This window comes from Sinocyclocheilus rhinocerous, unplaced genomic scaffold (assembly GCF_001515625.1).
Source record: "Sinocyclocheilus rhinocerous isolate Xijiao unplaced genomic scaffold, SAMN03320098_v1.1 scaffold1029, whole genome shotgun sequence".
Classification (NCBI taxonomy): Eukaryota; Metazoa; Chordata; class Actinopteri; order Cypriniformes; family Cyprinidae; genus Sinocyclocheilus; species Sinocyclocheilus rhinocerous.
In genome coordinates, this window is record NW_015664012.1 from 101,571 (window position 1) to 122,093 (window position 20,523).

The 20,523-nt window shown below is 36.3% G+C and overlaps 1 protein-coding gene across 1 annotated transcript in view; it reads left to right on the top strand.

Annotated features, from left to right (window-relative positions):
* LOC107729168 (potassium voltage-gated channel subfamily H member 4-like) overlaps positions 1–18,909 on the top strand; it is a 23,923-nt gene extending 5,014 nt beyond the window's left edge. The window contains exons 2-16 of the mRNA XM_016539564.1: positions 1,611–1,844; positions 2,649–2,780; positions 2,862–2,986; positions 5,688–5,949; positions 6,552–6,709; positions 6,985–7,192; positions 7,638–7,832; positions 8,030–8,229; positions 10,415–10,664; positions 12,402–12,601; positions 13,328–13,366; positions 15,256–15,608; positions 15,775–15,860; positions 17,264–17,340; positions 17,486–18,909. Of these exons, the coding sequence (XP_016395050.1) occupies positions 1,611–1,844; positions 2,649–2,780; positions 2,862–2,986; positions 5,688–5,949; positions 6,552–6,709; positions 6,985–7,192; positions 7,638–7,832; positions 8,030–8,229; positions 10,415–10,664; positions 12,402–12,601; positions 13,328–13,366; positions 15,256–15,608; positions 15,775–15,860; positions 17,264–17,340; positions 17,486–18,373 (3,407 nt within the window). The 3' untranslated portion in view covers positions 18,374–18,909. The remainder of the gene's footprint in view (positions 1–1,610; positions 1,845–2,648; positions 2,781–2,861; positions 2,987–5,687; positions 5,950–6,551; positions 6,710–6,984; positions 7,193–7,637; positions 7,833–8,029; positions 8,230–10,414; positions 10,665–12,401; positions 12,602–13,327; positions 13,367–15,255; positions 15,609–15,774; positions 15,861–17,263; positions 17,341–17,485) is intronic.
* Positions 18,910–20,523: the final 1,614 nt, after the last annotated feature.

Sequence of the window (20,523 nt, forward strand, 5' to 3'; positions counted from 1 at the left end):
AAAAAATTAGACGACAAAGAATTAACTTGACGGAGCTCAAACTCAAAACACACGGCAGCTGTCACGTGTGTGTGTGCGCGTGGTGTAAATGTATGTGTGTAATGAATTTTAGATGTATTTTTATGTAAAGTAATTAAGATAGATGTGTAATTTACAAGTTTTATTATTATTATTTATTATTATTTTATCCCCACTTATAGTTCTGTATAACATGATTATTATATTACAAACACATTCTTAACTATTTTGTAGTGTTGTGTAAGCTGATGCCTGAAATGTTTCTGTGCAGAATTTAAGACCACAATGTTCTTTATAATGCTGACTTCATGTCTTATGTTGGCCTTTTTTGGGCTTGATCTAGCTCTACAGGTTGATATTAAGCATATTTTTGTTTTTGCATCTAGAGTAGTATAATAAGCAGCATTCTTTCTAGCTTATCTGATACCACAGACAGATTCCAGCCTGTGATAATGATAAACATTAAAAACGGGCAGACAAATTGGCAATCTCAAGTACAATCTTGTATGTCAACTGTAACAGAATAATTTTATATCAATAATATCATAGTATGAAATAATATTAGCAACAGATGAAGCAAAGATATCAATCAGATATCAAGTGCCTTTCTCCTATGTACGCATATCAGTTCAGTAAGTGTATGAAATCTGATCCCCCCGAATAGTTTATTTGCTCATTTAGGAACCTCAATTGCTTCATATTCTCATACTCCTGTTCATTTATTTGTTCATTATGTCAGTGGCGCAGATGCAGCACTCACACTATAGGCGTGTTCTGTGTACTGAGGGTGATGGTGAGGTCATGCATCTAACTTAAGCTTTATTTATAGTTTATCTGCACCAGTGCTGTCTATTGATTCTTGCAAGGAACAATTGAATGCATGGATGGATGAAATGCTTTGTGTAGATGTGTAAAGTGTAACATGATACTGATCAATTACATGTTTTCTATGTCTTTAACAATGTTTAATAATGGCTTTCCATTAATATTATTTACCAAAGCTCATCTGAATGTCTGAGTGGGGAAAAAAAATTGTTTATTAAATTAATGGGGAATAATGACACACATAAACTGAATTTTGATTCATATATTATTTCCACTTGTCTTTTATAATAGTTTGTGTACATATTCATTGTGGTTTAAAGGCAGAGTAAGTGATTTCTGGTAGCCAATGTTGATATTTGAAATCACCAAAACAAACACGCCCCTACCCCAAAAGGGTCTTGCCCCTATTTTGATAGCTCCGCCCCACATATACGTACGCAACCCAGGCAACGATTAGGCCACCATAGTACTTCTTTTTACAAATACACTCATACGCACCCACAGACAATTGATTCTTATATAATCTCCTCCATCCCTGCAAAAGAATAGCCAAGTTGCCATGGAAACATTACACACATCTATAATTAGCATGCTAATGAGAAGGCGAGAATGAGAGAGTAGCCTAATACAGTATATGGCATACAGCGTTCTATATGATAAACAGCCTGCATTTATTTTGTACATTTATGAAAAGCAAAATGGGTGACTTTTTACATCTCACCGTTTTCCAATTCCTTTCTATGTGTGTCTATATTCGGTGTGTACAGACAGTAACTTCCTGCTGGGAAATGCTCAGGGGAGTCGCGGGTACCCCATTGTGTACTGTTCGGATGGGTTCTGCGAGCTCACCGGGTTTGCACGTACAGAGGTAATGAAGAAGACATGCACATGTCAGTTCCTGCACGGACAGGAAACAAGCGAGAGAGTCACTCAGCAGGTGGACAAAACTCTGGAAGGACAGAGAGAGTTCCAGACGGAGGTCCGCTATTACAGGAAGAACGGTAACGACAATTCATTGTATAATTATGTTTTGCAGAACTTCATAAAATGTAAATATAATCGTTTTTTGGAATAATTATGTTTTTGAGAGAAGTCTCTTATGTTTACCATCAAAAATACTGTAAAAAGAGTAATATTGCAACTTAAAAGAACAGTTTTTAGTTTGAAATCATTTTCAAATGTAATGAATGAATTTTCAGCATCATTACTTCAGTCTTCAGTGTCACATGATCCTTCAGAAATCAGTCTATTATGCTGATTTGCTGCTCAAGAAACATTTCTTATATTTAACAATGTTGAAAACAGTTGTGCTGCTTAATATTTTTGTGGAATTTTCTTTGATGAATGGAAGGTTCAAAAGAACAGAATTAGTTTGAAATAGAAATCTTTTGTAACATTATAAATGTCTTTACTGTCATTTTTTTGATCAATTTAATGCATCCTTGCTGAATAAAAGTTTAGTTCGTTTTTTTGTTTCTTACCCTAAACTTTTGAATGAGAGTCTTATCACAGTTTTCAACACTGATAATAAAAGTAAAGGTTTCTTGATTTCTAAAAAATCATGTGACACTGAAGAAGGAATAAATTACATTTGAAAATATATTTGAATAGAAAACTGTTCTTTTAAATTGTAGTTATATATTTTACAGTATTGCTGTTTTTACTGTATTTTTGATTAAATAAATGCAGTCTTGGTGAGCATAAGAAAAAAATCTTAATTATTCCAAACTTCAGACCAGTAGTGTATATTTGTACTTTGTAGACACATATCTGGAGCTTTCATAGTTTTTCTTCTGTGAACCCAGGTACCGCATTCTGGTGTCAGCTGGACATTGTCCCTATTAAAAATGAGAAAGGAGAAGTGGTTCTTTTTCTCTTATCCTTCAAAAACATCACTGACTCGTATGGCAAATCACATTCCGGCTCCACCACAGAAGGTAACTGACTGGCAGTGAGCCTGTTTGATCCAAATAATAGTTGATCTTATTTACTCGCTGTGTGTTTTTCTGTTGTGTCAGAGGATGGTACTCACAACAGGAAGTCCAGTCGAACTCATCTGAGTCAAGCTCGTGAGCGTGGCCGCAGCGTCCTGTACCACCTGACCTGTCAGTTCACCAATAGGAGCAAAAGGAAGCTGCCAAATGTAAGTAGATATGAAAACCACAATCATTCTCACTCACCTTTGTGGAGTGTAGTAAATCAGAATCAATATTCTGATATATTGAGTTGACTGAATATGTTGCACTTACAAGTAATCTGGTATCCAGTTAATAAATTAATAAAAAATTACTGCGTGCACCTCTCAAATATGTTTGATTAGCAAAATTGTAGAAAAAAACACACTTCAGAGAATATGTATTTAAAAAAACATTGCTTACCCTGTCATCAATAGTTTGAGCCATAAACCTTCCAAAATTGTATTTAATATATGATGACAAACTTATACTAAAAACAAAGAAATAAACTTGGAACTCTGGGAAATAAAAAATCTTTATCATACACAATTTTGCTTCTCATTCTAATGCAAGTAAATGTATCTTGTATTTTAAGTATTTCTTCCTGGAAAATGGATGAGAATACTAGTAAAGAAAATGCATTATTATTTTTTAGTGCAGCATATAAAGATGAGATTCTTGTTCTCTGACATTATGTTCTGTAATGACTGACCTTACAAACTGTTGACACTTTTGAAGAGTAAATGTCCTCGTGCTTCCAGCTAACAAGATGAAACAGAAGTCTACTGTAGCTGTTAAAATGAAAAGGTCAGCCTCATGTGTTGATATCTAGCAGAATATTCTATATTTACGTCCAGCTGACGATACTTACTTTCATAAATAAATATACCAGACACCAGCCCTTTGTACAGGACAATCAGTCCTCACGCTTGGAAAAGAACACACCGTTCCCAAAATCCTTACAACTCACTGAACACCTACATTGTGATGTAAATGCCTTTCAATTAATTATATGTGAACAACTGGCTTTGCATAAGAAATCACGTCTATTGAACGTTCAGTGATGAAGAGATGACTCGCAGCTGCATGAAAGCTACAAAAATTCAAACATACCCATGAAAGAATAAGAAGCTAGAGTTAGACCTTAGTCAAAGTGAAAACAATTCCAAGCACATCTTGAAAATATGTCTTTCCGGTAGGCAAGAAAAGTTTGGACTGTAAATAGATGTTAGCTAGGTCTTAATATGGTGCAAAATATTGAACATAAAGTCTAATGTGTCTCAAATGACACATTTTTATAGACCGAAAGATTTGAAATCTGAATCTCATGTAAAAAATAAAAAAATTATATCCAATCTTTGAACAATCGATTGTTAAAATCCAAAGATAAGATCCAAAGATACTCTATGCCTATTTCAATGGCTGTGTGAATGTATTTGTGCTGATTTCTTCTTGTTCTTGTACTTGTGCTCACTCAACATAGTAATAAGTTATAAGGTGCTGTCTGTGAGGTTGCAGTCTGTATTGAATGTGACACAATAAAAAGAATAATGGCAAGAAAGATCTTTATTTGAGTGTCCTTGTGAACTGCAAGCAAAAACAAACATATGGCACGACCAGTGTAGCCATATTCCCAAAAACCAACGACTATTACAAGCCGATTCTTTTATTGAATAATTCAAAAATATGATTTGAATCAACATGAAATACTGCCATGTATAACTTATAGTTTTAGCAGAGGAATATAAGTGAAATATACTCAGATTAATCGAGAGCTTGTGAATCAGAAACAGGGAATTGAGGACCTCTCTTGTGTTAAGAGTTGCCCTGGCATTTCACAGCAAATGTTAAATGTTCCTGCTGTGTGTCATTATGAGCCATACCTGCAACTTTTCTGAATGTCTTAAGCTATTCAAATATTCTTTCTGAATGCAGCAGGTGTGGAGAATCAATGAACACTTATTTCTGCTGCATTCAGAAAGCAATAGCAAAAGTTAGACCTTTTGATTTGTTGCATATGCCTTTCCGTATCTTCATGGCAAATGACTGAATCCATCTTTAGCTTTTTTGCACTCACAGACATGAAACATCAAGCGCAGCCTTCTATGAACTGGCAAGCAGTGTTTGATATCACCATGTTTTTTAAGGCACAAATGACTATTTAATGAGAAACTGTGAGATTTGTTTTGGAGACTTTTCGTTTTTTAGTCCTTCTGTGAATATCTTAATTTTTAAATAACTTTTTAGATAAAGTGAACTTTATCTAGTGCAGATGGTTTTGCCTGTTAGAAACTTTAGCCGTTTAAAAGCAGAAGTTCAGGTTTTTAGCAGAAGGTCAATCTGTAGCAAGGTAGACCACTTCTGTCCATCATAACCAAACGTTTTTAAAGGTTACTGGTTCATGCTTAATGTAGCAAGAAACCATTTCTATTAGGTTACTATTCTTTTTCTTTTTAATGAGGTGACAGCACATGCACATTGCACATTTGGGCATGCTGGGTCGCCAGTTAATTTAAAAACTCCAATAACACGGGCACGGCGTGGCCCACATTCACACAAAAGACGTAGTGAAGAATATTTAGATCGCCCGTGATTAAAGTCAGAATATTATAGGCTAAAAGGCTGAATTACGGAGAAGAAATTGAATGCGGCTTTTATGATTTATAACAGCAGTCAAATTACCAACTGCTGAGAAATAATTTGCTTGCACATAAAAAAAAAAAGAAATGCTTCCACTTAAGAGGCTCTTAGTAAAAATGACATCTTAAGATTATATCCTAGTTTATTTTTCCTGAAGTGTGTAAGTTTTATAATTCAAATACATTTTGAAGCATGTTTGTCGGTGTCGAAATAGAAATAAAAAGACATTTCTTTTCATGTTTTTCACAGCATGTTTTTTCACAGCCAACTCTCCCGGAATACAAGGTGGCATCGGTGCAGAAATCCCGCTTCATTTTGCTTCATTACAGCGTGTGCAAAGCATTGTGGGACTGGTTGATCCTCCTTGCGACATTTTATGTGGCTGTCACCGTCCCATACAACGTCTGCTTCTCCGCCCCTGACGACAGCGAACCTGACAACCCGGACTGTGACTCCACCTCCAGAACCACCCTTGTCAGCGACATAGTTGTGGAGATGCTCTTCATCCTCGGTGTGTGGTGTGATTTTGTGGAAAATTGTATCCTACATTTCAGGTTTATTTCCACCTCTGTTCCATTTTTAAACAGTGTTAACTTCCGACATCTGCAGAGCTCAGAGCTACTTTCACCTTAAACATGTTAACGAAGTGACAATCATACCCTCATTCCCAACTGAGACCATCTTTCAAATCCACACTCCCGATATAATCGAGTTTTTGCACAAAGCATAAAACAAAATCTCTTTTCATTTAAAAAAAAATTATAATAATACGGAAGCCCCACTGTGACCTGAAGCCAGTGGTAATTTAATAAACCTCATGTACACAGATGTGGTAAAATAATTGGTTGATGAGACTAAATCTACCACGGAATAAGGATCTGCACAGAACAGTATTCATGAATATTTATTCAGTCCTGCATGTACGAGGGTTCATCACTCTAATTAGCATGTTTTTAATATTTATGCATTCACCGTCAATATTTGTGTTCGATTGAAGGGGCACTGTTTATGAACTCATGAGTGTTCTGGTGAGAAATAGTATTCGATGTTTGAATGCTGTAAACAAATTATATTTCTAAATTCGTTTGCTTTTGTGTTAATTTGTTTCCCTAGATATCATTCTGAATTTCCGAACCACCTACGTTGGGCCTGCGGGTCAGGTGGTTTATGATGCTCGCTCGATCTGTTTGCACTACTGCACTACCTGGTTCATCCTGGACCTCATCGCTGCTCTGCCCTTTGACCTGCTCTATTTATTCAACATCTCAGTGGTGAGAATACATATTAAACCTTTAAATACTATAGAATATGGTTGTTCTATGCTATGTTATGTAATTTTGTGTCTCATCCTATTTATTAATCATATTTATTGTATATTGCAATAGTGGGTTCATACAGGGTAAACCAAAGTTATACATACAAATAAATACAAATTTAAACCTTTGACTGAGAGTTGATGATTTCCCTTCTATTTATTGATGTTTTAATATTTATCATCATTTTCATAGTGTAAAGCTGTGCTAAATGTGTGTGTGTTTTTTGATAGACTTCCCTGGTGCACTTGTTGAAGACCGTGCGTTTGCTGCGTCTCCTGCGCTTGCTGCAGAAGCTGGATGGTTATTCTCAGTATAGTGCTGTGGTCCTGACACTACTAATGTCTGTATTTGCCCTGCTGGCACACTGGTTGGCCTGTGTTTGGTACGTCATTGGACGCAAAGAGCTTGCCAGCAATGACCCCCTGACCTGGGACATCGGTGAGGGACTGAATGGTTTCTTTGTGTATTAAGATGCCAGTTAAATACACTACCATTCAAATGTTCAGGGCTCAGTAAGATTTTTTATTTTATTAAAAGAAGAGTCTTATGTTCTCTATGCTGCTTTTATTTGATTAAAAAAAAATTCAATAAAACTGTAATATTGTAAAATATTATGACAGTTGAAAATAACTGCTTTCTATTTGAAGATATTTTAAAATTTATTCCTGAAGGTAAAGCTGAATTTTCAGCATCATTACTCCAGTCTTTAGTGTCAAATGATCCTTCAGAAATCATTCTAATATGCTGATTTGATGCTCAAGAAACTTTTGGATGGTATTGTATATCAATTGATAGCTTCTCTTTTAGATTTTTTAAGTCAATATGAATTTGATGTTTCAATCCCCTGTTTTTTCCTTCTATTTCCACTGTTCCTATCCTCTAGGTTGGCTACAGGAGTTGGGCAAGCGTCTAGAGACCCCTTACACGAATGGTACAGTTGGCGGCCCATCTTTGCGCAGCGCCTACATCGCTTCGCTCTACTTCACATTGAGCAGTCTGACTAGCGTTGGGTTCGGAAACGTCTGTGCCAACACAGACGCTGAGAAGATCTTCTCCATCTGTACCATGCTTATCGGGGGTGTGTTCACCAGCGTGTTTCAGGCCTGATGCATAATTAGCTTGTTTGTAGGTCAAGAGAGCCTCATTTTGGTATCCATATAGTTTAATTCCAGAAAGTTCGGTATCTAATTTAAGATGTAGAACATATTGTTCACTGAGATGATTCAGACAGCCAATTATTCAAGACTCTCTCACTATCTCGCATTCTTCTCACAGCCCTGATGCACGCCGTGGTGTTTGGAAACGTGACAGCCATCATCCAGCGCATGTACTCCCGCCGTTCGCTCTACCACACACGCATGAAGGATCTAAAGGACTTTATCCGTGTGCATCGCCTGCCCCAGCAACTGAAGCAGCGCATGCTGGAGTACTTCCAGACCACTTGGTCTGTCAACAATGGCATCAACGCCAACGAGGTGAGACCCTACAAACCATGCCATGTGGAGCATATGACTGCAATGTTTACATGGTGCCATGACAGTTCAATTCACTTGCTTTATCTTCAACATTTAATCGAGTGGAAGCTCAGGTCAGTTCTTCGTTTTTATTTAGAGTGTTTTTGTTATAAAGTGTTCTACAGAGTTCAGTACAGCACAATATAAAGGGTTATATATAGAACCCCAATTAAGTATTTTTTTTCTAAGCGTGTAAAAGCCCCCTTCAGAGTTTGATAACATACTAGTATCATCAGATCGAGAACAATTCATGAGCATAGATCTGGGTCACATCTACTTTCAATGGGCTAATTATAGCTTTCTGAGGCTTAAACTAATGCTGAATACTGTCATTGTTATAGCAGTGGTAATTGTATTGCCCACAATGAAAAGACCTATATCTAATTAAAACCGAAACAGGAAGATCTTGGGTGCAGTGTTGGGAAACTACTTTAAAACTGTAAAAAGTTATAAGCTACTATTTTAAAAGTAGTTAAACTAAAGTCAAAGCTATTCTTTTAAAATCCCTTAGCTATAGTGCACTAACAAAAAGTTTCTACTACTCCGTTTTTTAAGGAGGTGATATCTATCTATCTATCTATCTAGATAGATAGATAGATAGATAGATAGATGTTGAACTTTATATTCATCAAAATATTCTGAAGAAATAGTTTCAACAAAAATGTTAAGCAGTACAACCATTTTCAACATTGATAATATTAAGAAATTTTTCATGAGCATCATTATCATATTAGAATGATTTCTGAAGGATCATGTGACATTAAAGACTGTAGTACATTGAAACGACATTTTAAAATATATTTAAATAGAAAACAGTTATTTTAAATTGTAATAATATTTCACAAAATTACTGGTTTTACTGTATTTTGAGCAGCCTTGGTGAGCATAAGAGACTTTAACATAAAAAAAAATCATACTGACCCTATACTTTTAAACAGTACTATATAAAGAGATTAAATATCTATTTTTGTAATCAGAGTAGTCCTTTACATGATAAAAATAATGAGATTAATGAGATTGAGATTAATATAAATTAAATATAACTAATAAAAACAGAAAAACAATCTGATTTCTATTTTCAAGTTGGCAGATCGTAAACAGCTGCATTTCGTATAAAAAGTACAGAAAATACCCACAGGGATTTAAAAGAATCTGTGAATCGTTCTTTCGAATTGATTTAAATGAACCATCTGAGCTGATTGACTAAAAATGAACCTGACGTTTCCAGTGCAAAACATGAGGGAGGACCGCTGAGAAGAGTGTGTTTAATTATTTCTTCAGCTTGCTCAGCTGTAAAGCTTTGTGCGTAAACCAATATTAGGGCAAAAGTAGCATGTTGCTTTAAAAGCTACATTATCAGCTACAGTCACACCACTAAAAATGAAGTTTAGTTAGCAGCACTGTTACTTTTAGTTAGTTACTCCCCTGTACTGTGTATGTGTGGGAAGAAAAAACTGAAGTGTGGCCTAGCTCTTTTACACTCTGATCTGACATGCTACTAATTTATGCAGTGATTGAAAAACACCACAAAAAAACAACAACAACACTGCAAATGGTTCACAGGAGCGCCCTTCAAACAGCTACTGTACTCTGCTGATATTGCATCCTGTTGAGATCATATTGAAAGATGGATTCTGATCTCTAACAGAGATTACTTCATCTTATACGTGAGTGAAAGAGTATGATTATCGCATAATGATTATGATGGATATGATGGTTATGGTTTTACAACCTAAAATAAATAAAAATAAAAACAACCTAAACACGGGCTGCATCCGAAAGCTTAGCTGACTTGTTGCCTCCCTGCCCTATCAGGCAGTGACTTTGCAGGCAGTGTTTGCGCACGAAGGTACCTCCCAAAACTGATTCGGACAGACATCTAGGTCAGCATAATAATTTAATGACGCACAACAAAACAGAGAGAACTTGATAAGTGAATATTAAATTACAATACAAATTTCTTGCTAGAAATGACATTAAAAGTAGATGGACCAAAATGTACTGTATATGTAGCCTACACTCCAACTGACAACCAACCACAGCTTTTAGATGTCATCTTTGTTTTTGTTATTTTAAGATGCAGCCATGATCTTTACATAACCCCATGGCATTGTGGGTAATGTCCATCTTTCTCCCTGTCTGCTAGCTTTTACATGACTTCCCAGACGAGCTGCGGGCAGACATCGCCATGCACCTGAACAAAGACATTCTGCAGCTGCCGCTCTTCTCCTCCGCCAGTAGGGGTTGCCTGCGTTCACTATCCTTGCACATTAAGACTTCGTTCTGTGCACCTGGAGAGTACCTCATTCGGCATGGAGATGCCCTGCATGCTCAGCACTTCGTCTGCTCGGGGTCTTTAGAGGTCCTCAAGGACGGCATGGTGCTTGCCATACTGGGTATGTTCCATAAACAGTATAGACAAATGCCTATATAGAAAAGGCGGTTAAGGGGTGTTACCACAACAGTCACCAAGTGAGCCGACTTGCCTTAAAGGGTCACATCTTGTAACACAAATCCAACCAATTTCCTGCAGGCAGTGCTTTCAGTCCATTTAGATTCAGCAGGCTAGATCTCGCCAAATCAATATTTTAAAACAGTTAACAGAGCTGGGTAGTAACTGATTACATTCAATCTGGATTACGTAATTAGAGTCCAAAAATTAAGTACTTGTAGTTAGATTAAATTACATTTTAAAGGAGTCCTATTATGCTTTTTGACTTTTTCAACTTTAGTTAGTCTGTAATGTTGCTGTTTGAGCATAAAAAATATCTGCAAAGTTATACTCGTAATCAGACAACAATTACTTTTTTACTGATTACATGGTTACATATTCTTCACACAACAGCAATAAATTATTCGTAATTTATTGATTCTCCCTAATTCCTCTTTTTCTTCTTTTAAATGTTCCTTTCTAAAATACCCTACCACTATTACACATTCTGAATATACATTTGGAAAGTTTTCCAGTTTTGTGGACATTCACATAAAGACCAGTCACTAGTCAGGTGGCTGTAATTACACAGCAAACAGAAAAAAACCTCAACATTTCAACATTGCATCTACGACTGATGAACACATAAATATGTATTTGAATTATCACTCAGGTTATTTAACCATGTATTACTATGTCTTTGGAAGGCTTTTGTTTTTCAAACGCATTAAAATGTACAAATTCACGTTATTTATTATTTACATGTAATGCAGGGATTCCCAAACGGTATTTGTCATCTGAACCTATTTCACCTAATATAATTATATATAAGGTAATAGGTTAATAATTAAGTATCACATTTGCATGTTCACGGTTCTCTGACGTTGGTTAATGGTCACATGACATGCAGGTAAACAAATTAAATATTTCATTTTTAGTAAGCGTTTTATTTTGACTGTTGTTATTTTAAAATGATTTATTTTCATTTGACAATTATATGATTTAATTATATATTAGCTTTTTATTAAATTCAATTTTATATCACTATGGTACAGGATTATCCTCTTTAAATCAATGTGATAAACAGGTTAGGTTAAGAGTAATCAGAAAGTAGTCTGATTATATTACCTAAAGTCATGTCATTTGGAATCAGTAACGGACTACAATTTTCAAGTTATGTACCCAGCTCTGACAGTTAAATGTTAGTACCAGCTGTTGTGGTTGATGCAGCTGTTTTCAGCTCAAACCAAATAAATAAGCACCTGGCAGTCAGACTGATAGATTTATAGATAATTAATTAAACTGATAAGCTCGGTTCTGCAAGTGTTCTATTTATCTTTAAATAGTGTGCAATTTACTCAAACAACAGCGTGACTCGCGTGTACTAAAGGTGCGTTCACGCCATGTTGAAATTACTGTCATTTCAAGATTTCAAAATGTATAAAGCGTTCATGTCCTCGTACAACTCGTAATTACAGCTTGTAAGATGGGACTTTCTGAGAGGTCCTTCATGACCGCTGTACCACGTGACAACTGCTGATTCGTTTAGGCGTTGATAGTGGTTAGTTGTGCTATAGAAATGCATAATTCCCAGTCCGAGGACATGAACAGCTCCAAATAGGAAGTCACGTGTTGTCATCTCGAGCCTACGGTAATTACGACATGGCGGGAATGCAACATAACGTGTTTGCCTGGTGTACAGGTAAGGGAGACCTGATTGGTGCCGACCTGCCTGGGAAGGATCAGGTGATCAAAGCTAACGCAGATGTAAAGGCTCTGACCTACTGTGATCTACAGTACATCAGCGTCAGAGCGCTGCAGGAGGTTCTGGAGCTCTACCCAGAATATGTCAGCCGCTTTAATGAGGACATACACCACAACCTCACCTACAACCTCAGAGAGGTAAAGTGCCTTACATACAGTACACACACAATAGAAATGGACCATATAATTGTCTTTTCAGTTGACTTTCTTACATTGCTCTGCTAGTCTCTTGTGTAATTCAGCTGTCCCTTTCTTTTCATATAATGAATAATTCAGTCTTAAATTAAATTATTATTTCATGTCCTTTTATCTGTTTGTTTTGGGACATATTGTTGCAATAAACAATCACATATAATTAATTTCAATAGTTTTTTTAAAACATATATTCTGTCTATATATTTTATCATATAAAGGTTTGGGGACAGTCAGATTTGTAATACTGCTGAAAGAAGTCTGTTCTGCTCACCAAGGCTGCATTAATGTGATCAAAAATACAGTATACAGTAAATACAGTAAAAACTGTAATATTGTGAAATATTAATGCTATTTAAAATAACTGTTTTCTATTTAAATATATTTTAAAATGTAATTTATTCCTGTGATGGCTGAATTTTCAGCAGCCATTCAGTGTTGAAGTTTTAGCTATTACCATTACACTGATTTGATTACACTCATTATTATTAATGCTGAAAGCCATTGTGCTGCTTAATATTTGTGTGAAAACTATGATTCGTTTTGTTTGGATTTTTTTTTTAAATAGAAAGTCCTTCTGACATGATAATTAAATCTCAATCATTATGTCATGCCCATTCATTTAATAAGCAGAAAGATTATGGTACTCAGGATTTTCTTTTATCTCAACAGGGCCAATCCAGATTCTCTCGCTCAACTCGACTCCCACAGGTAACAAGCAGATTTATCATACACTTTTAGAGTGTTGTTCAAAATTTTGACTTTTATTCATTCTTTTTAACCTTTCCATTCACACTCATGCTTGCACACATGCACCGCCATACCCATACTTATCAAAAGGCCACCTTACATAAGCTCGTGATTATTGGTGTCACTCTGAACTGCAGACGTGTGTGTGCGCGCGACATCAGAGTTGGCAGACAGCACCTCATCTGGATGTGCCTGAATCAGATGAATTAGCAATCTGTTTGTGGCACTGGCCCTCTGTCTCATTGCTGTGCCAGCTGTCTTAATGATCAGAACAGCTACACACGCACACAAACCAAAGGAGGGATACAGAGTCACACACACAGAAGCTCATAAGAACATGATGGCACGCACAGAACAGTCACTCATAAATCATTTTAAGTGTTTTTCGCAAAAGCAGAGAGCATGAAACCCCACACTGTGAAAATAAAAAAGGCAAGTGTTTTCATGGCTTTTTTGCGTTCAGTTGAGCTATTTAATTATTTTAAGTAAATCCTCTGAGTACATTTTAGATGTCATGTTGCCATGACTTACAATTTGTCATCGCTGTAACAATTATCTACTTAGATTAGATAGCTCTAATGACAGAGTTCCGTGCAAATTGTTCAGTGTAATATTCTCCATTTGTTTTAATTATTATTATTATTTTGAAGTCTCTAATGCTGGCTGCACTCATTTGATCAAAAAAAATACAATACAAACAGTAAATGAAATATTGTTATAATGTAAAATAACTGTTTTCTATTTTAACGTTTCTTAAAATGTAATTTATTCCTGTGATGTCAAAGCTGAATTTTCAGCATCATTACTCCAGTCTCAAGTGTCACATGATCCTTCAGAAATCATTCTGATATACTGATTTGTTCAAAAAGCATTTCTTATTTTTATCGATGCTGAAAATAGTTGGGCTTATTAATATTTTTGTAGTGTACATGTCATGCAAAAAGAGCAAAGTGATTAAACTATTGACAACATTACATAAATATTCAGCACATTAATACCCATGAGAGAAAACTTTTTTGTTTTATTAAAAAATCTAAGCAATCATTTTAATGGAGGAATAAACTCACAAGTCAAACTGATTTCACAAGACAACATGTTTTAAAACACGACAGCATTTCTTAAAATTAATACTTAAATCATTATTTAATACTTCAATAATATTTCTACAGTGCAGTATCCAAGAAGCAGTGTTTGTTTTTTGCACACAAATTCATGCATTTCCTGTGCTCTACAAATGAACTAAAAACAATCACATTTAAGGCTGTGATTATGACTAATCGCATTCAAATATATTCTGGACTGGTAATAAAGAGGTAATAACATAGCAACTACCTACACTGTAAAATCTAATTAGTTTACTTAAAAAAAGCATGCAAACCGATTGCCTTGAAAAAACTAAGTAAAGTGTAGTAGCACAACAAAAAGAGCAAATAAAATGGTTATTGTTACAATTAATGAAAATAAATGAAATCGAATTGTTACCATTGTTGTGATTCACCTGCTGACTGTTTAAGTCTGTGTGTGACTTTAGCATATTACCACACACAATTTAAGGATTATATAAACCCAATTAAAGTCACCTCAAGGTATTTATGAAAAATGAAATTTGAAGAAGTTCATAAATGAACACACACAAAAAATTCACTAAAGCTTTAATTAGAAGAGATGTCACCTTCTAAAAGCAACCTATTTATTACTTTTCTTCCCTTGTAATCAAATAACTCTGACTTCATGATGCATTGCTGCATTAACAGGAAGGAAATTATAGTAACGTAAACCAAGTTCAAAGTGCCCAACCAAAGGGAACGTACATTTAGGCTCTTTTCTCTACCGCTTTCTATTACTTCTAGGAGCGCTTTGATGATTCCAAGCTGCCGTTTATCGTGGAGGCAGAGCAAGAGGAGGATGCTGGACAGGACCTGGGCAGGAAGCCCTTGCTCTCTGGCTTGAGCTGTCCTTCATCTCAGCCTAATCTGAGCACCATGTTAGGGGAGGAGTTTCGGCACCTTAGCATGCTTCGTCTCTGCAGATCGCCCATTCAAAGCTCCCGGGTTCAAAGCCCCTCTCCTCAGATGCCACACCATGATGATCTGTCTCCAGCTGCAGTTCCCGCTCCAAGAATAGACAAGAGCTCCTGCCACAGACCAGCCAAACTGCTCATTCCCACCCTGAATTGTGTCAGCCCGCTGGACCTGAGCCCCCGGTGAGAAGAAACTAGAATTCATTATTATTTTTTTAGAGTCTTTGCTTTAATTATATTTACAATGGCATTACTTCTAGAAAATGGAAACATCCATATACAAATATTATTGATATTGAGAGATAATATTGATTATTGATGCACTAATATCCTTTTGTCTGTCCTGTAGGGTTGTTGATGGCATTGAGGACAACGAACATGCTTTTCACTTCAATGTTGAGCACAGTGAGCCATCTCCTAACACAGAGGTCAAAGGTGAGGTGGACTCTCCCTTAATATTAGACTAGTGCCTTATGGTTAAGTTGAGTGGTTCTCAAGCTCTGTCTCAAACCTCTGTCCAAAACATTTTTCAAAATCCCTCTTATTATGGATATTTCTACCTCAAAATTTGAGGTAAAATTTGATTTACAGTTCATAAATGAACACACACAAAAAATTCACTAAAGCTTTAATTAGAAGAGATGTCACCTTCTAAAAGCAACCTATTTATTACTTTTCTTCCCTTGTAATCAAATAACTCTGACTTCATGATGCATTGCTGCATTAACAGGAATACATTTATACTAACATAAACCAAGTTCCAACTGCCCAACCAAAGGGAACGCTAATCACTATAATGGTGAATTTAAAAAAAAAACACATTTTAGGGAAATCAACATCAATTTATGAAGTTAGCTTATGTAATGTCCTCTCAAATATTTCAGTTGTTTTGAGAATTCAACATTCAAGATGACTTTGGGAAACGAGTGAATGCAACTAGTGAAAGATAACTGCAGACATGGAGGTGGACTCTCCCTTAATATTAGACTAGTGCCTTATGGTTAAGTTGAGTGGTTCTCAATCTCTGTCTCAAACCTCTGTCCAAAACATTTTTCAAAATCCCTCTTATTATGGATATTTCTACCTCAAAATTTGAGGTAAAATTTGATTTACTGTAAAAATGTTTTTAGACTAAAAAGTTTTTTTTTATTAAATTGTTTTAATGAAATTATATGTTTTAGACAAATGCATCTTAAATATCAGTCCCTCCAGGATTTTGCAATCTTGAAATTGCAAATAAGGTAAAAAGAATGCAATATTAGCCAGTCAAGATCCATAAATCCCAGGTCAATCAAACTGACTCTTTCACTAAATATGTCAATGTGCTGTTCACGTGTCTTCAGTGTACTATTACATTATTAAGGCAATTGCATGCACAATCTTACACCTATTATTCTTAATAACCTGACAGCTTGTAAGGTCATGCACACACTTTAAATAGTGTTCTATTATTGAAAAAAGGTCAAAAATGGTTTGGCCATTACCCCAATTTCCCTTGTGATGTAAACACCTTTATTGGCATTCTGGCAGCTTATTCAGTGTGCACATTATTTTCAATAGTTACTGGTGTTTTGATGTACATGTACAGTAAATACACTCATTATGCACATTCAGGTCACCGTTAATTGTACTCCTTCTGTCACTGACAAACACAAATACATAATTGTTATTGGTTCACTTCCACTTTAAAATAACTGAGAAAACGTGCTGCAAAGTCATTTTAGTTTGCAATAATTCGGGGGGAAAAAAATTACGATCCTGGTGGAAATGATATATCTGATATTATGATACATTTTGCATAAAAATGGTCTGTTTCTTACTTCTTTTGGTTCTTTTAGACCTGTTTCAGGTTGGCGCAAACCTTCTCCTTGAGACAGAGGAGGTCAGACAGAGTCTCCGTCAACTCAATACAGAGGTATCAGGATAAACCTACTGTTAATCAAAAGAAATAAGTTTTAAATAACAGTTTTTCTTCATATTAAATAGTATTTGTGACATTCATCACCATTATTTGTCATTCACTAATATTCTGACAAACTTTTGATTTGATTCTGTTTCAGATGAACCACCTGAACCAGGAAGTGTCCTCACTGACCAAGGAGCTCCACGAAATGATGCAATTCCTGCATATGCACGTGACCCCACCTCACTTCACGTCCTCTTTCACTCCCTTCAGCTCTTTCAATTGTCATACATCATCCAACTGTACCAGCGTGGCCTCCTCAACCACAGACTGGCCATCTAGACTGGCCTTTACCATGTCTGCCGGTCCTTGCCTGCAGCCGGAGGCGTCTCGGAGAGATTCTTTAGGATCCAGGCACACGTGCATTTGCAGCGGGAGCCATGCCCAGGAAAGAGGCTCTGTCTTGGGGCAGGAAGGGGACATAGAGCTCCTCCATCAAGCTCCCAGTCCTCACTCAACCTATTTTCCATGCTGCCCCGACCAGGAAAGGGTCGCCACCTTGGGTGTAGAGAGTCAGCCAAACTCATGTCAGACTTCTAAAACCACACCCAACTCTCCTTATCTAGGACACCATGTTCCCCGCAATGGCGGGTCACTCCTAGGCTTGGCGGCATTTCCATCCAGTGGTTTGGTTCCTCAGGTTAGGAGTGGGAGTCCTGGCAACACATTGTCTCTGTGCACCCATAACATCCAGAGTCAGTCGCATCCATCTTTAAACGTACAGATGACCTCTGACCTGCACAACAGGGCGCCCACACCCATCCATTTATCAGTTACACCAACCGGCCCATCAGAGCCCCTTATAGCAGTCAGTTCACTTTTGCATTCTGGGATTTGTAGTTCCAGCTTGCTGCATTTCCCCACAGGTCCGAGACAGAATGACATGGTGGGATCGAGTCCTGTTCACACACTTGAGCCCATCGTATCATCCAATGGCGAAAAACAGGGGAAACCAGGACCTGCTGATGAGCGACACAATGATTGAGTCGTCGCTGAGCAGGAGTGATGGACATTTTAAAAGTATTCTAAGACACTCTTTGTCTACTGCATGGATAATGCCTCCATTTTAACCAAATGCAATGCATTGTGGGAGCCGTGTATGTGGGTTATGCTAGACATGCACGATAATGTGCAAAACCGTGCCTATTGTTTCAAAATCGCCTCTTTTTCGATTCAAGTAGGACTTTAAGGTCTGTGAGTCATACTTAATTGTATTTAGGTTAAATCTGTTTCCACTGGTTAATTTTATTTTGCTCCATATGGCTTGATTTTACATTGGCAGTTTCACCGTGTAGGTTTTGTATAAGACGGGTGTCCCTTAGGACTGAGTCATAGATTATGAAGAGCCAGAATTTACAGGCTGTTGTCACACTGCATATTTTTCAAAGCCTCATTTTAAAACACTTGTACCTAATTTCATGATTTAATAACAAAAGATTAATTGCATTTTATTTCCCTGACATTTTCGAGTGTGTTAAAGGGATAGTTCACACAAAAATCTAAAATCTGTCATCATCTTCTGTGGACCATAAAAGAAATGTCTGTTTTTGTTTTGTTTTGTTTTTTTGCCCTTACAGTGGAAGTCAGTTGTTACCAACATTTTTAACATAATGTATTTTGTATAAATTATTAAAATAATGCCAGAACTTTCATTTTATAAGTTTCTTTATAAAAAAAAAACATTTTTATTATGGTCTCACACAGAATGTTTATAAAAGTATGTGCAGAGCAATATAAATTTATTTTTGTTGCTGAGCCTCTTTTCTTTTTTTCATTTTTCACAGAATATTCAAAGAACTTGATTTATTCTTTCTCTTCATATATCTTTTCTGGGCCTCTTTCATACCTGTATTGTTAAATAAATCTTCCATTTCCTTATCTCTCGACTGCGCCTGACTAAATTCTTCAGAGAATAAACCACAAATCTGTTTGCCAGTCATTGCTCATTTAATGGAGTACAGTATACTTGATTACATGCAAAACCATGTTGTCCTTCCTTAAATTAAAAAACAAAAACATTGTATTGGTATTATTATGTAAAATGACTATTATGTGAAACTATCGAAAATCAACATGGTAACTGTTGTTTTATTATTCAGCTGATGTGACTGCAACATCCGAATATGCTTAACCTCACATTGAAGTAAAGACACATAGTCGAAAAATCTAGTTTAAACCACACATACTGAGGCGGCTATGCTGCACTGATCTTCTCCGAAGAGATGTTTCTTTAGACGCCCACCATCTCGCTCTTTCTGTCTACATCAGGGCTCCAGACACATCATTAGCCGCAGGAGGCTACCCACACATGCTGCTTGGTTGTGGGATAATCTGACTAACAACCTGTTATCTCTCAGCTCCTCCCCAGGCCGATATATGCCTCATGTCAACATTTCATAAGGGATATCTATTTCTATATCTATATATATCTATATGCATCTTTTTCTGCTGTTTTTATTTGAAATGTAGCTGGAACATTGACTGATGGTGCTAGAGTTAGGCCTGTATGTGGTCAAATAAGCCTATTTTGTCATCAGAGTGCCAATCTTTTGGTCATAGGGAAATTATTTTTTTATTATTATTATTGTATTCATATACTGAATGCGTAATATTTCTCGGATAATGAGTAGAAACAGTTGCTGTGTGTCTGAGTAAAATTTAGCACGGTTATTAATGGCATAAAGCAGTTGTTGAGAATATGGCAGCATATGTGTACTCGCCATATGCATAACTTTAATGACACACTGCTCACTGATTGTTCTACATATACTGCTGGGTAGTAATTAGCAGGTTTTGTTGCATCTAACGCAGTGTAGAAAAGATCTGATTTAATTTGACAGCAATATGTGAGTGGGAACTAAATAAAGGAAGGTTGTAGCCTATTGAAACATATCAGATATGCGTAATAAAACTGTTCTAGGGCATCCTTACTTCAGAGTTTCTCAACCCCGGGGGCTTCATCAAACTTTATAAGGTACACTCAGAACAAAAGCTGTCACTGGCGTGGTAATCTTTAAAAAGGTACTAATATGTATACTTTAGGTACTAATATGTACCTTCAATGTATTAAAATGCACTCCTTTTGGAAAGGTACCGCCCCAAGATTTTGTACCTTTTTTTCTGTGTACATTTTTT